Genomic DNA, 18,377 nt, shown 5'->3' with positions numbered 1-18,377 from the left:
AACTTCATATTACGTTTATGGCTGTTTTACAAAATAATGCCACTCTGACATTTTCCACTGGGTGATTCAGGTTTGATTTAACTTTGCTGAGCTGTGAGGTTATTAGATTTCACAGTGTAGTGCTACTTGATATACTGTGTGCGGTCAGAGTGTTTGATAAACAGTGTGTTGAAATATAAGAACCTAAATTCTATTCTTACCTACGCTTTTGAGGGATGATACAACCCTGACTTTCTTTCAGTAATCCCCGGTTTGACATTCCTACATTGTCTCACATTTACCTGGGAGGTATACGACAACAGCTCTGCAGTCGTCGAGATCACGCAGCCCAGTTGAACGACAATAACAGGCTCTTCACCTACATGGGGTGAAGCGTTTATTCTCCTCAGCTGCTTGTGTGGAGAGTGATTTATTTTTGGATAAATCAGACTGATCCCACCTTATGCCACCTCCAGTCTGAGCCGGTACAACGTAGATCAGCATTTCTCTCTGCATTCACATCTTGGAGACACTGAGCTGGCAGTATTTCTGAGATGTGCTTAGCAGAGAGAGCTGTTCGGAAAACTGCAGGAATCAGACCTGAGGATAGAGCTGCAGAATTTTCAACTAGGATCACCGTGTACCTTGTTTGTTTTGTGATTGATTTATAGCGACGGTAGATCCAGGAAATGTTTGATTTTAACCCTTTCATGCATTAGTTATGAGAAGCTTAATCAAGATTTTTTTTCCTTGCATGAAAAAACAAACAAACAATGTGATTGCATTTTTTATGAACCTGTTTTTCAGGGCGTTACAAAAATATCCACTCAGCTGGACACCATGCATTTAATTTTAGAAGCACAGAAACATGTATTTACTGATATACTGCATAAAAACTATGAAATAAAAACATTAATACTGCTAATCTGATGTTTTCTCACATTTTAACATACCTGCATGGAGATCATTTGCCAAAAAAAACAAACAACCTTTTTGTTAAAAAACAAAACAAAACAAACCAACAGTTAATTACAGTCTAATAACAATTAGAATTTTTTTTTACACTCAAACATGTTTCTGCAGATCAGGTTTATCTAGAACAGCAAATTTACAGTAATGGTGTGAATTACAGTGTATGGGATGATGCATAAGTGTTCACTGTGTTGGCTGAAATGGAAATAAACCAACAAAAATCCATAAATATACAAGAGAACACCTTTGAACAGCTGTCCACTGTAGTTAACCACTATGCATGAAAGGGTTAAGAAACAAAGGATGAACTTTAATGTAATGAAGATTGGATTTTAGAGATAAAGTGTGTTTAACCCACAAAGACCCAAACAGCTACTGATCCACTAATCTGATCAATACATGTAAATAATTGGTGTAAAATGCAGTTTGTTGTCTTTTCATGGTCATCAGATATGATCTATTTGGACGTTCAGAGGCTCCGTAGTTACCATGGAAACCAGTGATGTCCCGATCTGGATTTTTTTTGCTTCCGAGCCGATCCAGTTTTTTGGGGGGGATTAGTTTTGCTAATACCAATCCAATACCGATCCGATATGAACTTTTTACAATGAAATTTTGATTTAAATTTGGAGTCATTATTTATAGGTTGTTATACTATTATTTTACTGTAGATCACAACTGGGCTGAATGTGGAACCTGAACTAAAACAACTATGACACCTTTGACTCGTACTAACTTTAGTATAATTTTTGCACTTTCCAAATTCATACTGTGGGACAAATTAGAACCTTATATTTGACACTGCTGTAGCATGTCTATGGTCAGGTCTGTCCATGTATTTTATGGGGATGCGTTCAGTACCGTGGGTTAGTGATGTGAAGCGAGAAACTCACAGGTCGGGTTGGGGTGGGTCGAAAGATTGTCAGTTTATTTGCGGAGCGGGTTGGGTCAGGTCAAATAATTCCACAAAAGCCCCGCGGATTGAAAAAAAACCAGAATTGTGCATCACACCGGACCTCAGAATGAGTACAACTGCAGAGTGAAAGTGAAACTTATAGACGCTTTAGTAAATCGTCTAAGCCTCCCACTGTTGTGCAGCTTTTCCCTATGTCCGAAAACTTTAATTTGAGGGGCCTGGACTTTTGCCCCTCCCCCTTCTCGGATTGGCCTGATCTCGTGACTAAATCCGATCTGATCTTCTAAAAAATGCCAGATCGGCAGCCGATACCAATCTGTAGATCAGATCGGGACATCCCTAGTGGAAACACCGTCATCTTCTATAACATTGATTCACCAGTAAAACCCATGGAGTTGGATCAATGACAGTGGATGGAAACACTGGGTTTTATGTTCAGTTAATGATATATTTTACTGTAAAAGTCACTTTTTTAATCTTTAAATTTAGATGTTCGGGAAAACTCACAGTAAATTTAAAGGTCATCATATCAAAACAGAGAAAAGTGAAGAAAAAGTGTTTTTTTTTTTCTGCAAAGATATCATTAACTGAACATAAACCCAGTGTGTCCATCCACTTAGTTTTACTGGTGGATCAATGCTGTAGAAGATGATGGTGTTTCCATGGTAACTACGGAGCCTCTGAACATCCAAATGGGTCATATCTGATGACCATGAAAAGATGATAAACTGTATTTTACACTAATTATTTACATGTATTAGTAAGATTAGTGGATTAACAGGTATTAGACATTTTAGATCATTACATGCTTTTAGTTATTGGTGGATGTTTGGGGCACTTGTTTTTATGATCAGTTATTGATATCTATGCTCTAAAAGTCACTTTTTCTTCAGTTTTGTCTGTTTTTGATTTAATAACCTTCAACTTTAATCTGAGCTTTTATGAACATCTACATGATCAGTGAATTAAATATAAGAAAAACTGAAAAAACACAAAATACAGAGGATAACATTATATTAAATGGTGATAAATTACTTATAAAAAGGTTAAACGTAGAGAAAAATCCATTTGGCAAGTGCCACCAAAGTAGCACTGGGTCTTTATGGGTTAAGATCCAAGACATAAATGTTACATATTTTTTTTGTTTTCTTTTGTTCAGTCTTCTAATCACTGGATCTGTCATTGTATTTCGCTTTTCATTTCAAAACCGTCAAATGCAAAATGCCAAATGATGCAAAATGTCAGGTGTGGAGACTAGACAAATACCAATTTAAACATCAGCGTTTGTGTGAAACATCACTACTTGACACTGAATGACAGCTTTGATAACATACATTATGTACAGCTGCTGAAAAAAAAAACAAAAAAAAAAACTGTCTGACCAGATCTACTCTGCGACTCAACACAGACCGTGGAAAAAGGGGAAAAGTTGCTAAAGTAAATAGAAGCAGAGGCAGGGAGGGGAGGGGGCATGTGTGGTCTTATGTAAAGCCCAGATGGTCCCTGAGACGCACGTGATGGAAGGATATGGAGAGTAGGGTGTCTGTCAGTCTGTCTGTCTGACTGACCGACCGGGGGGGGCTCCCAGGAGCCAACACCACAGGCTACAACACCTGGGCAGAGACGGGCAGACATCGGGGTCAGTCAAGGGAGCGAGCGATGTCATGAAAAACATAAAGTTCAGTTTTTGCCGGGGGGTGGTGGTGGTGGTGGGGGGGTTCATCCGATACGAAGATGCAGACAGATCCGGTCTGCGTTGACCTTCAGTGGTTTCCAAGTGAAACTACTACATCTGATATACATATTTCACTGCAAAAATCAAAATCTTACTTGAGCTATTAGTCATTTCTAGGACAACATGAGTGCATCTTTTTATCCTCTACATCAGGGGTGTCAAACTCATTTTAGTTCAGGGGCCACTTTCAGCTAAATTTGATCTGCAGTGGGCCGAACCAGTAAAATAATAACATAATAATATATAATAAATAATGTCAACTCCAAACTTTTCCCTGTGTTTTAGAGCGGAAAAAATAAATTTACATTATGAAAAGGTTTACATCTACAAACTATCCTTTCAAAAGATGTGAATAACATAAACAAACTGAAAAAAATAAGTATAATTTTAACAATATGCAGCTTCAGTTTATCATTTACACATGTACATTAGAACTTACAGATCACAGTGGATCTACAAATACACAAACATTTAATAACAGACAGAATATTGTTAAAATTGTACTTACTTCTCTTAAGACATTTCAGGTTGTTCATATTTGTTCAGGTTATTCACATTTTTTGTGAAGTTATACTTTGTTTTAGTGTAAATACATGAAAATATTTACATTTACAAAGAGAAAAATTTGGAGTTGTCATTATTTCTATGTTATTATGATAGTATTTTATTAATCCTGCCCAGTTTAGATTGAATTGGTCTGAATGTGGAACCTGAACTATAAGGATTGTTAATATCTTAGTGTAATTTTTGCATTTCACAAATTCATCCCAAGGGCCGGACTGGACCCTTTGACGGGCTGAATTTGGCCCCTGGGCCGCATGTTTGACACCTGTGCTCTACATTTTGCAGTGGATATTCTACCTCAGATGCTCTATTTCATGAAGTGAAAAGCTCTTCTTGTGTTGTTACTGTTGATCTGTCTCCAAATGGGCAGCTACAAGTTCACACTAGCAGCATTGTACCCGTGGTGCCATTGTACAATAGCGCCCTCCCGTGCTGCAACATCGGGACAAACATCCGAACACGCGTCGGACGCAGAATGTCCGTTATAGTAGGATAACCATCAACTTTAATTTGAGCTTTTATGAACATCTGTCTGGGGTCGCCAGAAATTTGTGATGTTAAAATAGGGTCACGAGACCAAAAAAGGTTGGAAACCAAATACAGTTTGTCGTCTTTTCTTCTACAACATTGATTCAACAGTAAAACCCATGGTGTTGGATCACTGACAGTGGATGGACACACTTGTTTTATGTTCAGTTAATGATAGATTTTGCTGAAAAAGTCACTTTTTCTTCAGTTTTCTCTGTTTTTGACATAATAACTCTCAACTTTAATTTGAGCTTTTATGAACATCTACATGACTACATGACAAACTATTACATGATCAAAAACAAATACATTTTAGCAAAAGAAAAAAAAAAAAAGTCTCAGTTTTGAATGTCTGGGGTCGCCAGAAATTTGTGATGTTAAAATGGGGCCACGAGCCAAAAAAGGTTGGAAACCACAGCACTAATCCATGTAAATAATTGGTGTAAAATACAGTTTGTCGTCTTTTCTTCTACAACATCAATTCACCAGTAAAACCTATGGTGTTGGATCACTGACAGTGGATGGACACACTTGTTTTATGTTCAGTTAATGATAGATTTTGCTGAAAAAGTCACTTTTTCTTCAGTTTTCTCTGTTTTTGACATAACTCTCAACTTTAATTTGAGCTTGTATGAACATCTACATGACTACATGACAAACTATTACATGATCAAAAACAAATACATTTTAGCAAAAGAAAAAAAAAAAAAGTCTCAGTTTTGAATGTCTGGGGTCGCCAGAAATTTGTGATGTTAAAATGGGGCCACGAGCCAAAAAAGGTTGGAAACCACAGCACTAATCCATGTAAATAATTGGTGTAAAATACAGTTTGTCGTCTTTTCTTCTACAGCATTGATTCACCAGTAAAAGCTATGGTGTTGGAAAACTGACAGTGGATGGACACACTTGTTTTATGTTCAGTTAATGATAGATTTTGCTAAAAAAGTCACTTTTTCTTCAGTTTTCTCTGTTTTTGATTTAACCCTTTCATGCACAGTGGTCACTCCAGTGGACAGCTCTTCTACAGCTGTTCTCTTGTATATTCATTGGTTTTGTTTTTTTTTTTGTTTTTTTTTTTGTTTTTACACATATCTTTATTAAAGTTTTAAGACACTACATATCTTTTCTGACATGAATTGGCAACATTATGTAGATCTCTCCTGAGCATAAACCCCCAGAATCACAAGCCCTCTCCATAGTTTTCACGCAGTTTATCAGTAAATACATGTATCTGTGCGTCAAAAATGAAATGTGTGGTGTCCAGCTGAGTGGACATTTTTGCAACTTCATGAAAAATAGGTTCTTAAGATTTTTTTTTCATGATTATTTTTTGTATGTATTTTTTAAAAAAAATTTAAATTATTTTTTTTTTATTTGTTTATTTATTTGTTATTTGTTTCGCATTGTTTTTTTCATACCTGAAGAGGAATAAAAACACTCAGGAAAAAATTTTGATTAAGGTTCTCATAATTCGTGCATGAAAGGGTTAATAACTCTCAACTTTAATTTGAGCTTTTATGAACATCTACATGACTGCATGACAAACTATTACATGATCAAAAACAAATATATTTTGGTAAAAAAAAAAAAAAAAAAAAAACGAGCTAAAAAAGGTTGGGAACCACTGGCGTAATGTTTAGTTTCATGCACCAGGTTCTCACACCTGAGCCAACCTTTGTTTATTCCTTTTATGCGTGCGTCGTCTCAAAGCACACACCTGGTCTCTGACGGGGAAGACGAATGCACGGCGACGGGATGCAACAAGAACACACACAGCTGCACCCTTTGTTTCTGTCCACGACGCTTCCTTCTGCGTCCAAAGTCAACTCCAGACCGAGACGTCGTACCGCGCGACCCGCTGGGCGCTGGACTCTCCCGCTGGGGGTTTCGCCACGCGCACCGCTGTGACCGTGGGTTCGGTTTGAGTGTTTCCTCATCAACAACACTCGTGTTTGCTGATCTTCCTGTCTATCCCACCTGCAGCCGCCTCCACTCCTGCACAAAAGAAGGTCAAGGATGCTCTTTATTTTGCCCTCGGAACATGCAAGCACAGCCAGACTCAAAGACAAACTACGGAGCTGTAGGGAAAATATGGCGGCTGTTTGTTTTCTGTGCTTGTTGCTATTTTGCTGTCCAATTTTTTTTTTTTTTTTTTCCCGTCTCTCATTAGTCACGCTTGGCGCAGCCTCAAAGTTGAACCACAGCACCAAGGGGGCAAAATGTGGAGGTTGTTTATAGTTCTTTTACTTTTGACATTGTTTTGCTGATGAACACGATGTCTCACTCTGCTGCGGAAGTAGTGGGTTCATCTGGGAGACGAAATGCTGTGTTTTGTGTTTGAGTGTGTGTGTTTTGTGTGAACAAGTTATTCCCAGGACTTTGTGGCCTGCAGCTTCTTTGTGCAATTACAACACAATATATATCTTTTTTTTTTTTTTTTTTTAACAGTGTGCCTACAATAGTATGAGTTTTGTGGGTCTCGCTTTTTTTTCACGTCTCCAGGTCAAAAAGGACAGATGCCTCATTTATGAGGGACTTGAGGACACTGATATTTATTTATTTCAACAATAATAGTAGCACACTTTAATGCTGAGAGCAAATATTTGTTCTGGATTTTTCCAACAGTGAGACCATAAATTAAATCTTTGCAAGAATTGCTTCTAAAACACGTGTTTTATGTTTTATTTATTATAGTTAGAATCCTGCGTGAGTCATACATCCATAACAACTTAATTATATTCATGATCTGTGATGTTGATGATATAGAAAAGTAGAAATATGTAGGAAAATTTGCCTTTTTCTTTTATATAAAATGTGCACAATCTAAAATTATCCTTTTAACAAATCTTATATGAACAGTTGTGTTGACAGTTGAGAGTTCTGTGTTTATAATTAGAGGTAGACCGATATATCGGCCGGCTGATACATTGATTTTTTCCAATATTGGCCATTGGCCTTAATTTTTTTTTTGAAAGCCGATATTTGATCAGTAGTAAACCTGTTATAAGATATTTGATCAGACACCTGTGTGGGCAGCACTTGAAGTTCAGTAATTCTTAAAAGACAACGATGTGTACATGTATTAATAATTTCATTTATATTGCTGCATAAAAATCTTAATTTTCTGAGTGTTTCAAATGTATTATACGGTTAATGTGCTATAAAATATCAGCTTCAAAAATTGGTTGTAGATCTCGACCATCAGATGACCAAATTTAAAAAAAAAAATCAGCATCGGCCTTAGATATATCAGTCGACTGTTATTTATAGTAAAATCGTACAGGCAAATTTGTACATCAGTATTTTTTTTTTTTATCAGTGTGCCTACGATACCATGACTTTTGTGGGTCTCACTTTTTTTCACGTCTCCAGGTCCAAAAGGACAGATGCATCATTTATGAGGGACTTGAGGTCACTGATATTTATTTATTTATTTCAATAATAATAGTAGCACACTTTAATGCTGACAGCAAATATTTGTTTTGGATTTTTCCAACAGTGAGACGATAAATGAAATCATTTGCAAGAATTGCTTCACTTATAAAGCATCTAATTTATGTTTTATTTATTACAATTAGAATCATGTATTAGTCATACTTCAATAACAGCTTAATTATGTGGACGATCTGTGATACAGAAAACTACTAATATATAGGAAAACTGGCATTTTTCGTTTGTTTCTGCTTTACTTCTTTTATAAAATGTGCACAGTACAAAATAATGCTTTTAATAAAAAATTATTATAAACAGTTGACAGTTCTGTGCTTATAATTAGAGGTAGACTGATATATCGTCCGGCTGATTTCTCAGGCCATTATATTGATTTTTTCGGCCATCTGCCTTAATATTTTTTTGAAAGCCGATATTTGATCAGTAGTAAAAATGTTATAAGATTTTTGATCAGACACCTGTGTGGGCAGCACTTAAAGTTCAGTAATTCTTAAAAGAGTACAATGTGTACATGTATTAATAATTTCATTTATATTGCTGCATAAAAATCTTAATTATCTGAGTGTTTCAATTGTATTTTACGGTTAATGTGCTTGAAAATATCAGCTTCAGAAATTGGCTGTAGATACTGGCTATCGGCTGACCAAATTTAAAAAAAAAAAAAAATCAGCATCGGCCTTAGAAAATCCCATATCAGTCGAACTTTTTTCATAATGAAACTGTATTGGTGAATTTGTACATCAATATTTTTTTCATCAGTGTGTCTACGATACCATGACTTTTGCGGGTCTCACTTTTTTCACGTCTCCAGGTCAAAAAGGACAGATGAGGTCACTGATATTTATTTATTTATTTATTTATTTATTTCAGTAATAATAGTAGCACACTTTAATGCTGAGCACAAATATGTGTTTTTGATATTTCCAACAGTGAGACAGTAAATGAAATCCTTTGCAAGAATTGCTTCAAGGGAAAACATTTTACCAACATATACACTTATAAAGTATCTGTTTTATGTTTTATTTATTATCGTTAGAATCATGCATGAATCATACATCCATAACAGCTTAATCTGTGATGTTGATGATACAGAAAAATAGAAATATGTGGGAAAATTAGCCTTTTTGTTTGTTTTTACTTTACTTCTTTCAATGCAAATAATGCTTTTAACTCTTTCAAACCTGACGTGTCCTCGCTGACACACCCTGTGCATATGCAGTTTGGATGGCTGTAACTCATTCACCATTTATGCAATTGGGAAAATTCCAGCAGTTTCTGAAACCTGAGACATTGCGCTTTATAGGCTTTATTGGTTCATTACGGTAATTTCACTCCCACCTGTAGTAGAAGCTGGAGAAGAAGCTGTTTTAGCAGAATTATAACATGCAGTAAATTGTAAATTTGTATTTGTATTTATTTGTTTAGTTACAGGACAGTGTGTATTGGCATTAGCTGGAAAGAACAAGATGCATGCAACCAGATTTAGCAGAAAACCTAATTTCCATTTGTTGTCCTGGACAAACGACCAACATAATAAAACATCACATAGATTACAAAGTACTGATACACTGGAAGAAAACCGTTAGACATGACAGATATAGGAAAGTTTACTCTGACTGAACGGTTACAGCCAAGTACATAAAGAAGGTGCTAACACTCTAAAAGTACAGTAACATTTCCTAGAATAAGAATAAGATGTACAGTCTACTCTCGTTAAACCGCCCGCCGTTATACCGCCATTTTCGCTCACCGCCGACCAAAACCATTGCACAAAAATCCCCAATGCATTATTCCATTAGCTACCGCCATTTCCGCCTATCGCCATCCGCCAACCCAGTTCCATGCACAAACAACACTTATACCATTGATTTCCCGACCGTTATACCGCCAGCGTGATTGCCATCGAGTACACATAAATTTTAACAATGCACTGAAACAAACGCGCCAGACGCTGATCGCGACAAGCTACGAGTAGGTCTACGGAACGGCCACCGTTCATTTATCGCAGAACGCTCAGTAGGTCAGGATGTCGGGAAGAGGACGTGGGATTAAGCCAAAGCCTCAAGATGATGGGGTGTCATTTCCCGACACGGTATAATAATGCTTAAAATGTTTCCCCACTTTAAATGATCCCTTACAACATAACAGAATCAAGATTTATTTAGAAACGCAATTAGAACGGGTTAACGGAGGCAGCATAGACATCATATAGTAAAGACATGCACATTATGGACGCAACCCGTTGTAACGCCATTTTTACTATACCGCCAATTTGGCCGTGAACGGAAGTTGGCGGTATAACGAGAGTAGACTGTAAAAGAAAGAAAAAGAGAATTTAAAAAAATGAGAGTGGCTGCTAGATTTTGAAAATTCTAAGTTTTCTGGAAAAATGAGCAAAAGGACTCACTCGCAGCATGTTTTTTTTTTTACCTTTTTATCGTCAAAATAAGAAAAAAAAAACAGTCCCGATGGACCATTTTAGGCTTAGGATTTAAAAGGTTAACAAACTTCATTATGGACAGTTGTATCAACAGATGAGAGTTCTGTGTTGATGATGAAATTCTACAGGCGAATTTGTACATCAAAATTAACATTTCCTTGCAGCAAAAAACAGTTTTTATCACCAGTTTTCACATTTAGCCAGATTCTTGTTATAAATATGAGGCCATTCATTCGGTGAGTTTCTAAAAAAAAAAAAAGCAGGCTCTGGTACATGTAGATAACATAGGCGGAGAGTCAAATCATCTATCTGCATATGCTCTACAAGTGCAAACAGTTCACAAATGATCAAAATGTGGGTGTTTTTTTTTTTTTTTTCTTTCTGCAACAGCATGAATATCTTCTTATGTGGCTTCAAACATGCAGACAGACACACACAGCTGAGGTGAAGGAGGAGGTCAGGAGAGAGAGACCATCTGATGCCAGCAGATGGAGTGATGGAGGGAGGGAGGAGAGGAGAGGAGAAGCTCAAAATCAGGACGACAACACCAAATGCTTATCGGCTGCTCTTAAGGCGCTGATTTCACTTCCTATCCCGTCTGCTCCAGCGCCTCCACCTTATGTAGGACTTTGGGGCTAGCAGAGATAGGACAGTATTTACCAGGGGTATATTTAGAATTCTGTTGATTTGGTGCAAGTGAGCGAGTATTATCGCAGGAAACCTAATCTGGAACCACGGTGATCCACTGTGATATCAGGTGTCAGGTACAACACAAGCAAATGATGGATTCGGAAGTTTTTCAAAGTTGCTCCGAGCACGAGAAGCAAAAGCCGCAGATGTAAATGTCGTCTATGACATTTAAGGGATGGGAATCGATAAGAATTTAAAATATCAGCTTCAAAAATCGGCTGTAGATATTGGCCATTGGCTGATCAAATTTTTAAAAATTTACAAAACCCATATGTGTTGGCCTCTATTATCGATGAAATCGTATAGGTGAATTTGTACATCAATATATATACAGGGTGGGGAAGTAAAATTTACAATATTTTGAGGCAGGGATTGAAAGACAGTGTATGACCAATTAGTTTCTTGAAAGTCATGAGAATTTATTTGCCACAAGAAAATTGACATAATAGAAAATGTTTTTATTCTATGTGTCCTCCTTCTTTCTCAATAACTGCCTTCACACGCTTCCTGAAACTTGCGCAAGTGTTCCTCAAATATTCAGGTGACAACTTCTCCCATTCTTCTTTAATAGTATCTTCCAGACTTTCTCGTAATAGTTTTGCTCATAGTCATTCTCTTCTTTCCATTATAAACAGTCTTTATGGTGTTATGGAAATGTTCAACTGATAACCCACACACAAAGAGGAGGAGAGAAAGTTAGAGTTAAAATAAATAAATGCATTTATTGAGAAGTCAATCACAGAGAAACTGTAAGTGAAGTCTGATTAAATAAGAGAAAACTAAAGATTATATAGAACCAAATCCAACCCCCTCAAACTATGATGTCATTCCTTACGTACATCATACCACTCCCTACTACTCCTTCTCTGCTCCATGAAGAAGTCAGGATGACCTCTTCACTATAACCTTGCTTGGATCCTATCTGGAGTGCATGCGCCATCCTCTATCTACACATTCAGACATTTAGGTGTTTGGGTTTTAACTCAAGGCAAGAAAGAACTCCATTCCTGGGTCGGGGGTGTTACAGAGTGGTAAACATCACACATAATGAATAATGACTCAGCATTAAAAGAAGATGTACTAACAGTATTAAAGATTATATTAAAAGTATAAAATATAAAGAGTATAAAATATAAAAAGTAAATTTTTCCACCACAATGGACACTCCAACTATTTTTGAAATCTCCTTTGGTGTGACGAGTGCATTCAGCAAATCACACACTCTTTGACGTTTGCTTTCCTGATTACTCATATGGGCAAAAGTTTCTGAAAAGGTATGGATAATAGTGTTAGGTATGATTATGACATCAGTATATGCTTGGTTTCAAAACAATTGACGTAGTGCCTGCTGAGAAAAAACAACTAAATGCTCATTGTAAATTTTGCTTCCCCACCCTGTGTGTGTATATATATATATATATATATATATATATATATATATATATATATATATATATATGTATATATATATATATGTATATGTATATATATATTTTTTTTTTTTATCAGCGTGCCTACAATAGTATGACTTTTGCGAGTCTCACTTTTTTTCACTTTTCTAGGTTCAAAAGGACAGATGCATCATTTATGAGGGACATGTTGATGATTTAAAAAAGTAGAAATATGTAGGAAAATTTGCCTTTTTAGTTTGTTTTACTTTAATTCTTTTATAGAAAATGTGCACAATACAAAATTATGCTTTTAACAAACCTTATATGAACAGTTGTATTGAAAGTTGAGAGTTCCATGTTTATGATGAAATCGTATAGGCAAATTTCTACATCAATATATATATAAATACACACACACACACACACACACACACACACAGATAGATAGACAGACAGATAGATAGATAGATAGATAGATAGATAGATAGATGTAAAAAAATATATATATTTTATCAGTGTGCCTGCGATACCATGAGTTTTGTGGGGCTCACTTTTTTTCACTTTTCCAGGTCCAAAAGGACAGATGCATCATTTATGAGGGACTTGAGGTCACTGATATTTATTTATTTATTTATTTCATTAATAATAGTAGCACACGTTAATGCTGAGAGCAAATATTTGTTTTGGATTTTTCCAACAGTGAGACCATAAATTAAATCCTTTGGAAGAATTGCTTCTAAAACATCTGTTTTATGTTTTATTTATTATAGTTAGAATCCTGCATGAGTCATACATCCATAACAACTTAATTATATGCACAATCTGTGATGTTGATGATACAGAAAAGTAGAAATATGTAGGAAAATTTGCCTTTCTAGTTTGTTTTTATTTTACTTCTTTTATATTCGTATAGTCATCTATGACATTTAGGAATGGGAATCGATAAGAATTGAATTAATCTGATTCCATTATCGATTTTGCTTATCGATCCGATTCCTTATCGATTCTCTTATCGATTCTCATTGGGTGAGGGAATGAAAGAGTACAAATGGGTGTGTTTGCATCAGCTGTCTTTTATATTTCCATGTCTGCACAGAAAATACACGTTATCCTCCTGAGGCCCAGCAGTGCGTTTTTGTCCTCTGTAGGACAAGAGTTTCACAGCTTTATTGAAAAAAAAAAAAAAAAAAAAACCCGTCCACTGCAAAGGACATTCCATAAAAACTTTAAAAATGCATCTGGAAAAACTCGTTGCATCGTGCCACTTCCAATACAGGCAATTATTTAATGTAAAAAAAGCCAAACTTGTACTTTTCTGGGTCTCAGGAGGATATACAGTATGCAAATCACTACGACAGATTTGTTCTGTATAGAAGCACTGGGTGAAATGGTGGGTTCTTGCATTTTAGGAAGAGCCAAGAAAGACCATTCTGCAATTTTTCCAGTCTGAAGAAAACTGATCCCAACTTTATACTTAGTAGGGATGGGAATCAATAAGAATTTAACGATTCCATTATCAATTTTGCTTATCAATCCGATTCTCTTATCGATTCTCATTGGGTGAGGGAATAAAAGAGTACAAACGGGTGTGTTTGCATTAACTGTCTTTTATATTTCCATCTCTGCACAGAAAATATAACGTATACAGGGTGAGTCAGAAAAAACGCTCTTTCCATTTAAAGAAATTGTACTGCTAAAATGGAAACACTGATTTTTCTTTTGACCATACAGTCATATTGATGTGGTTATTGAGCATGTCTGGTGATGTAGTCATAGATTTATTGCATTGCATAAGAGAGAGAAGGTCCATTGTTTATTGGGCACTGAAATACCTGCCAACACAATGTATGCCACAGTGAACAAACTTGAAATTGACAACAATTACAGGAGTCGGGGCTTTGCTTTCACACTCAGGACATAGGCCTACATGACAGTGCCCAGGGTGTATCAGACAAACTTCCACAAACTCTTCAGGAACTCCGAAATCGCATCATGGCTGAAATCCAAGCCCTACGACGAACACGAATGGCGAGAAGAGCTGTGTTAGAGATGCGACAACAAGCACAGATTTGCATCAATCTGAATGGTAGCCAGGTTGAAGGTCGTGCCGGACGACTTCGTTGAGACAAAACATTTTGATGGCGAGTAAACATGCTGTAATGGTTGACAATTTCAGTTTCATTCACGGTGGCATAAACTGTGTTGGCAGATATTTCGGTGCACAATAAACAATGGACAGTCCCTGTGTTATGCTATGCCATAAATCAATGATTCAATCGCCAGACATGCTCAATAACCACATCAATATGACTGTATGATCAAAAGAAAAATAAGCATTTCCATTTCAGTGGTACAATTTCTTTAAATGAAAAGAGCGTTTTTTTCTGACTCACCCTGTACAGTATGTACAAATAATAATAACAGATGATGCCGGGCCATAGTCAAACTGAAACTTAAGACGCTTTACTAATTCTTCCATGTCTCCTATTGTTGTGCGCCTCATTTCCTTTTCCCTACATTTGGAAACTTTTATTTGAGGGGGCAGGACGTTTGTTACCTCCACCGGAACCAGGCTCAGAGGACACCCTGGTGTTTGCTCTGCCACTAAGATTCACAAGCGTTGCTAAGTAGTGCATCAAATACGTGACATTCCTGTAAATGAATCACATGCTGTGTGGACAAATGTTTGAGCAGATTGGAGGGATTTCACCCTTTTGAAGAAATGGAAGCTTTGACAGCGTTACAAGTGGACCTGTTGTCGTCTTTTTGGAGCGTTTCTAGCTCAACGCCATGTTGGCTACGTTCTGACCAAAACAATGCAATGTACATGTGACGTCATCACGCATGCACAACAAAGGTGGAATTGATAAGTAGAATCGTGAAGCAGGGAGACAAACGATTCCAAGGAATCAAGCTACTGGGAACCGGTTCTCAAAAAGAACTTGAATGATGAATTGAAACTGTGTAGCTCGTTGTTGAGTTTTAACCCTGTAAAGCCTGAACCACTGACAGAAAATTCCAGTTCTTTGAAACTGGCCTGTAGCCTATCCTTCTTTAAATCTCACCTTTCTTGTCTTTTCTTGCAGAATGGAGCAGTTCCAGGCGAGCCAGTGAAGAAGGATGAAAACTCCCGAAGAGGGAACTGGGGCAACCAGATCGAGTTTGTCCTGACCAGCGTGGGCTACGCTGTGGGTCTGGGTAACGTCTGGAGGTTCCCCTACCTCTGCTACAGAAATGGAGGAGGTACTGGACGTGTTTTATTACTTATGTGCTGTGATTGCTGTATTCAAGATGAGACGTGTTCGGAAAAAGTTAAAAAAGGGGATTATATTTATATATCTGATACCAGTGTCTATCCTTTCTTTCTTTAAGTAAGGACTGGCTTGTTAATTAATTAATTAATTATTTGTTACATCTGAGGCTTTGTTTTTGTGTTCTGAGAAAATGTAAGAGAGTGGATTATAACTGTATACCAGTGACTGTCCTCTGCCCCTCTTTCTTTAAGTAACGACTGGCTAATTAATTAATTAATTAGTTGCTAAATTTGAGCGTTTGTTTCTGTTTTTTAACATAACTGAAAATGGCAAAATAAAATATAAAAAAAAGAAAAAGAAAAACTTAAGAAAACTTAAGAAAGTGGATTATATCTGTATACCAGTGTATGTCCTTTCTTTCTTTATGAACCGGCTAGATAATTAATTAATTAGTTGTTACATCTGAGCCTTTGTTTTTGTGTTTTAACACAACTGAAAACGGCAAAATAAAATATTTAAAAAAAAGAAAAGAAAAACTTAACAAAACTTAAGAAAGTGGATTATAACTGTATACCAGTGTCTGTCCTCTGCCCCTCTTTCTTTAAGTAAGGACTGGCTAATTAATTAATTAATTAGTTGCTAAATTTGAGCGTTTGTTTCTGTTTTTTAACATGACTGAAAACGGCAAAATAAAATAGAAAAAAAAAAGAAAAGAAAAACCTAAGAAAACTTAAGAAAGTGGATTATAACTGTATACCAGTGTCTGTCCTCTGCCCCTGCCCTATAAGGACTGGCTAGTTAATTAATTAATTAATTAATTAGTTGTTGCATCTGAGCCTTTGTTTTTGTGTTTTAACGTAACTGAAAACAACAAAATAAAATGTAAAAAAAAAGAATGAAAGAAAGAAAGAAAAATATAAGAAAACTTAAGATCCTCAAGTATTTTGGTGGGGGTTTTTTTTTTGTTTTTTTTGGTTTGTTTGTTTTTTCCACTTTTGGTGTTTAGCAATGTCGAATGAAGCGTGGGTGTTCTTTTGTTTTTATAGAGAACCTACCCCTGAGTTCATCTTGGATTTGTTTTCTCTTATAACAAAGAAAACAGTGTTTTACCTTAACAAGTTTTAGGCAAAATAGTCACTTGTTGTCTTTCCCATAACTGAGAAAGACCCAGTTTGGAAGCATTTTACTTTCCGAAGCAATAGAACGGTTAGTATGCATCAGGATGAGATTGACACATGATCAGACTGACGGAATGTATCAGCACACAGGATATAATCAGCGTTTTCATGAATATATTTGCATAGCGGGAAGTTATTTATCTGCTGTTGCTCTTTATTTTGGAGTCATTTTGTCATTTTGTAGCTAAATAAATCCTTAACCCTTTAGAATAGAATAGAATAGAATAGAATAGAATAGAATAGAATAGAATAGAACAGTTTATTGTCATTGCATTGTACAATACAGCTTTATCGGGCACTTATAGAAATACTCTGAAATACAAAGTTTCAACCTTAGTGTGTTATTGGAGGACATAACAAGACTTTATAACTTTTGTGAAATTATTCTAAAAATGTCTTTTGTTATGTAGAAAATCAAGGTCAGTGAAGTTACCATATTTGGTTCCTTACCTGAAAGTGGCAAAAACAAACAAACCAAGAAGCAGATATACCCAGCAATGCATTTTTGTCCTCTATAGTGGACAAGTTTCACAGTTTTACATAAAAAACACACACACACACAAAAAAATGCTGTCCACTGCAAAAGACATTCCATTTAAAAAAAAAAAAAAAAAAAAAAAAAATCAGAAAAAGTATATGAAAAAACTGTTACATCATGCTGTTTCCAATCAAGGCAATTATTTAATGTAAAAAAAAAAAAAAAAAAAAAAAAAAAAAAAGCCAAAACTTTTACTGTCCTGGGTCTCAGGAGGTTATGACAAAATGGTAAATGCAACAAGTTCTCCTACACTGAAAAAAAAATATATATATATATATATATTTTTTTTTTTTTTTTTTGGTGTAGTAATATTTATTAGGTTAACTGTCACAATTTGTATTTTGTAATTGTAAGTATCAGTGAGAGCTGGAATTATTCAAGTAAAAGTAAATATGTCATTTGTATAATAAATAAACTGTGTGGGAAGAATAAGTTGTGTTATGTATTTTCATAGAATATTCAAAGGTTATAGTCATTATACATGAACCTAGAAATACCAAGTAAGTTTTAATAGGCAATTTAAACTGCAGAAAAAAATATGTAAAATATTGTGTAAATGTTACTTATATATTGTGCATTAATAAAAGTTAGAAAAAGTATCGTAATCGGGGCAATTTGTGCCGAGTCATGTGACTGACGTAGTTTACAGTGTCACTGAGTCATGTGATGGTGCGTTACCTTGCAAGTTGTAAATATTCGTTAAAAGCAGGTTGCTGTTCTGTGTTCTGTAGTTCTATGACTC

General features: G+C 35.8%; 1 protein-coding gene across 3 annotated transcripts in view; it reads left to right on the top strand.

The window, feature by feature from the left end:
- Nucleotides 1-18,377, top strand: part of slc6a9 (solute carrier family 6 member 9) — a 192,117-nt gene that overhangs the window by 112,980 nt on the left and 60,760 nt on the right. For 2 of the 3 annotated variants that reach the window (XM_030159836.1, XM_030159835.1), the window contains one exon: nucleotides 15,752-15,908. In XM_030159836.1, the coding sequence (XP_030015696.1) occupies nucleotides 15,752-15,908 (157 nt within the window). Of the gene's footprint in view, nucleotides 1-1,061; nucleotides 1,068-15,751; nucleotides 15,909-18,377 lie in introns of those variants that run through there. The other variant, XM_030159837.1, reaches the window with a different exon arrangement.

This window comes from Sphaeramia orbicularis, chromosome 17 (assembly GCF_902148855.1).
Source record: "Sphaeramia orbicularis chromosome 17, fSphaOr1.1, whole genome shotgun sequence".
In the NCBI taxonomy this organism is placed as follows: domain Eukaryota; kingdom Metazoa; phylum Chordata; class Actinopteri; order Kurtiformes; family Apogonidae; genus Sphaeramia; species Sphaeramia orbicularis.
This window is presented reverse-complemented; position numbering and strand designations above follow the sequence as displayed.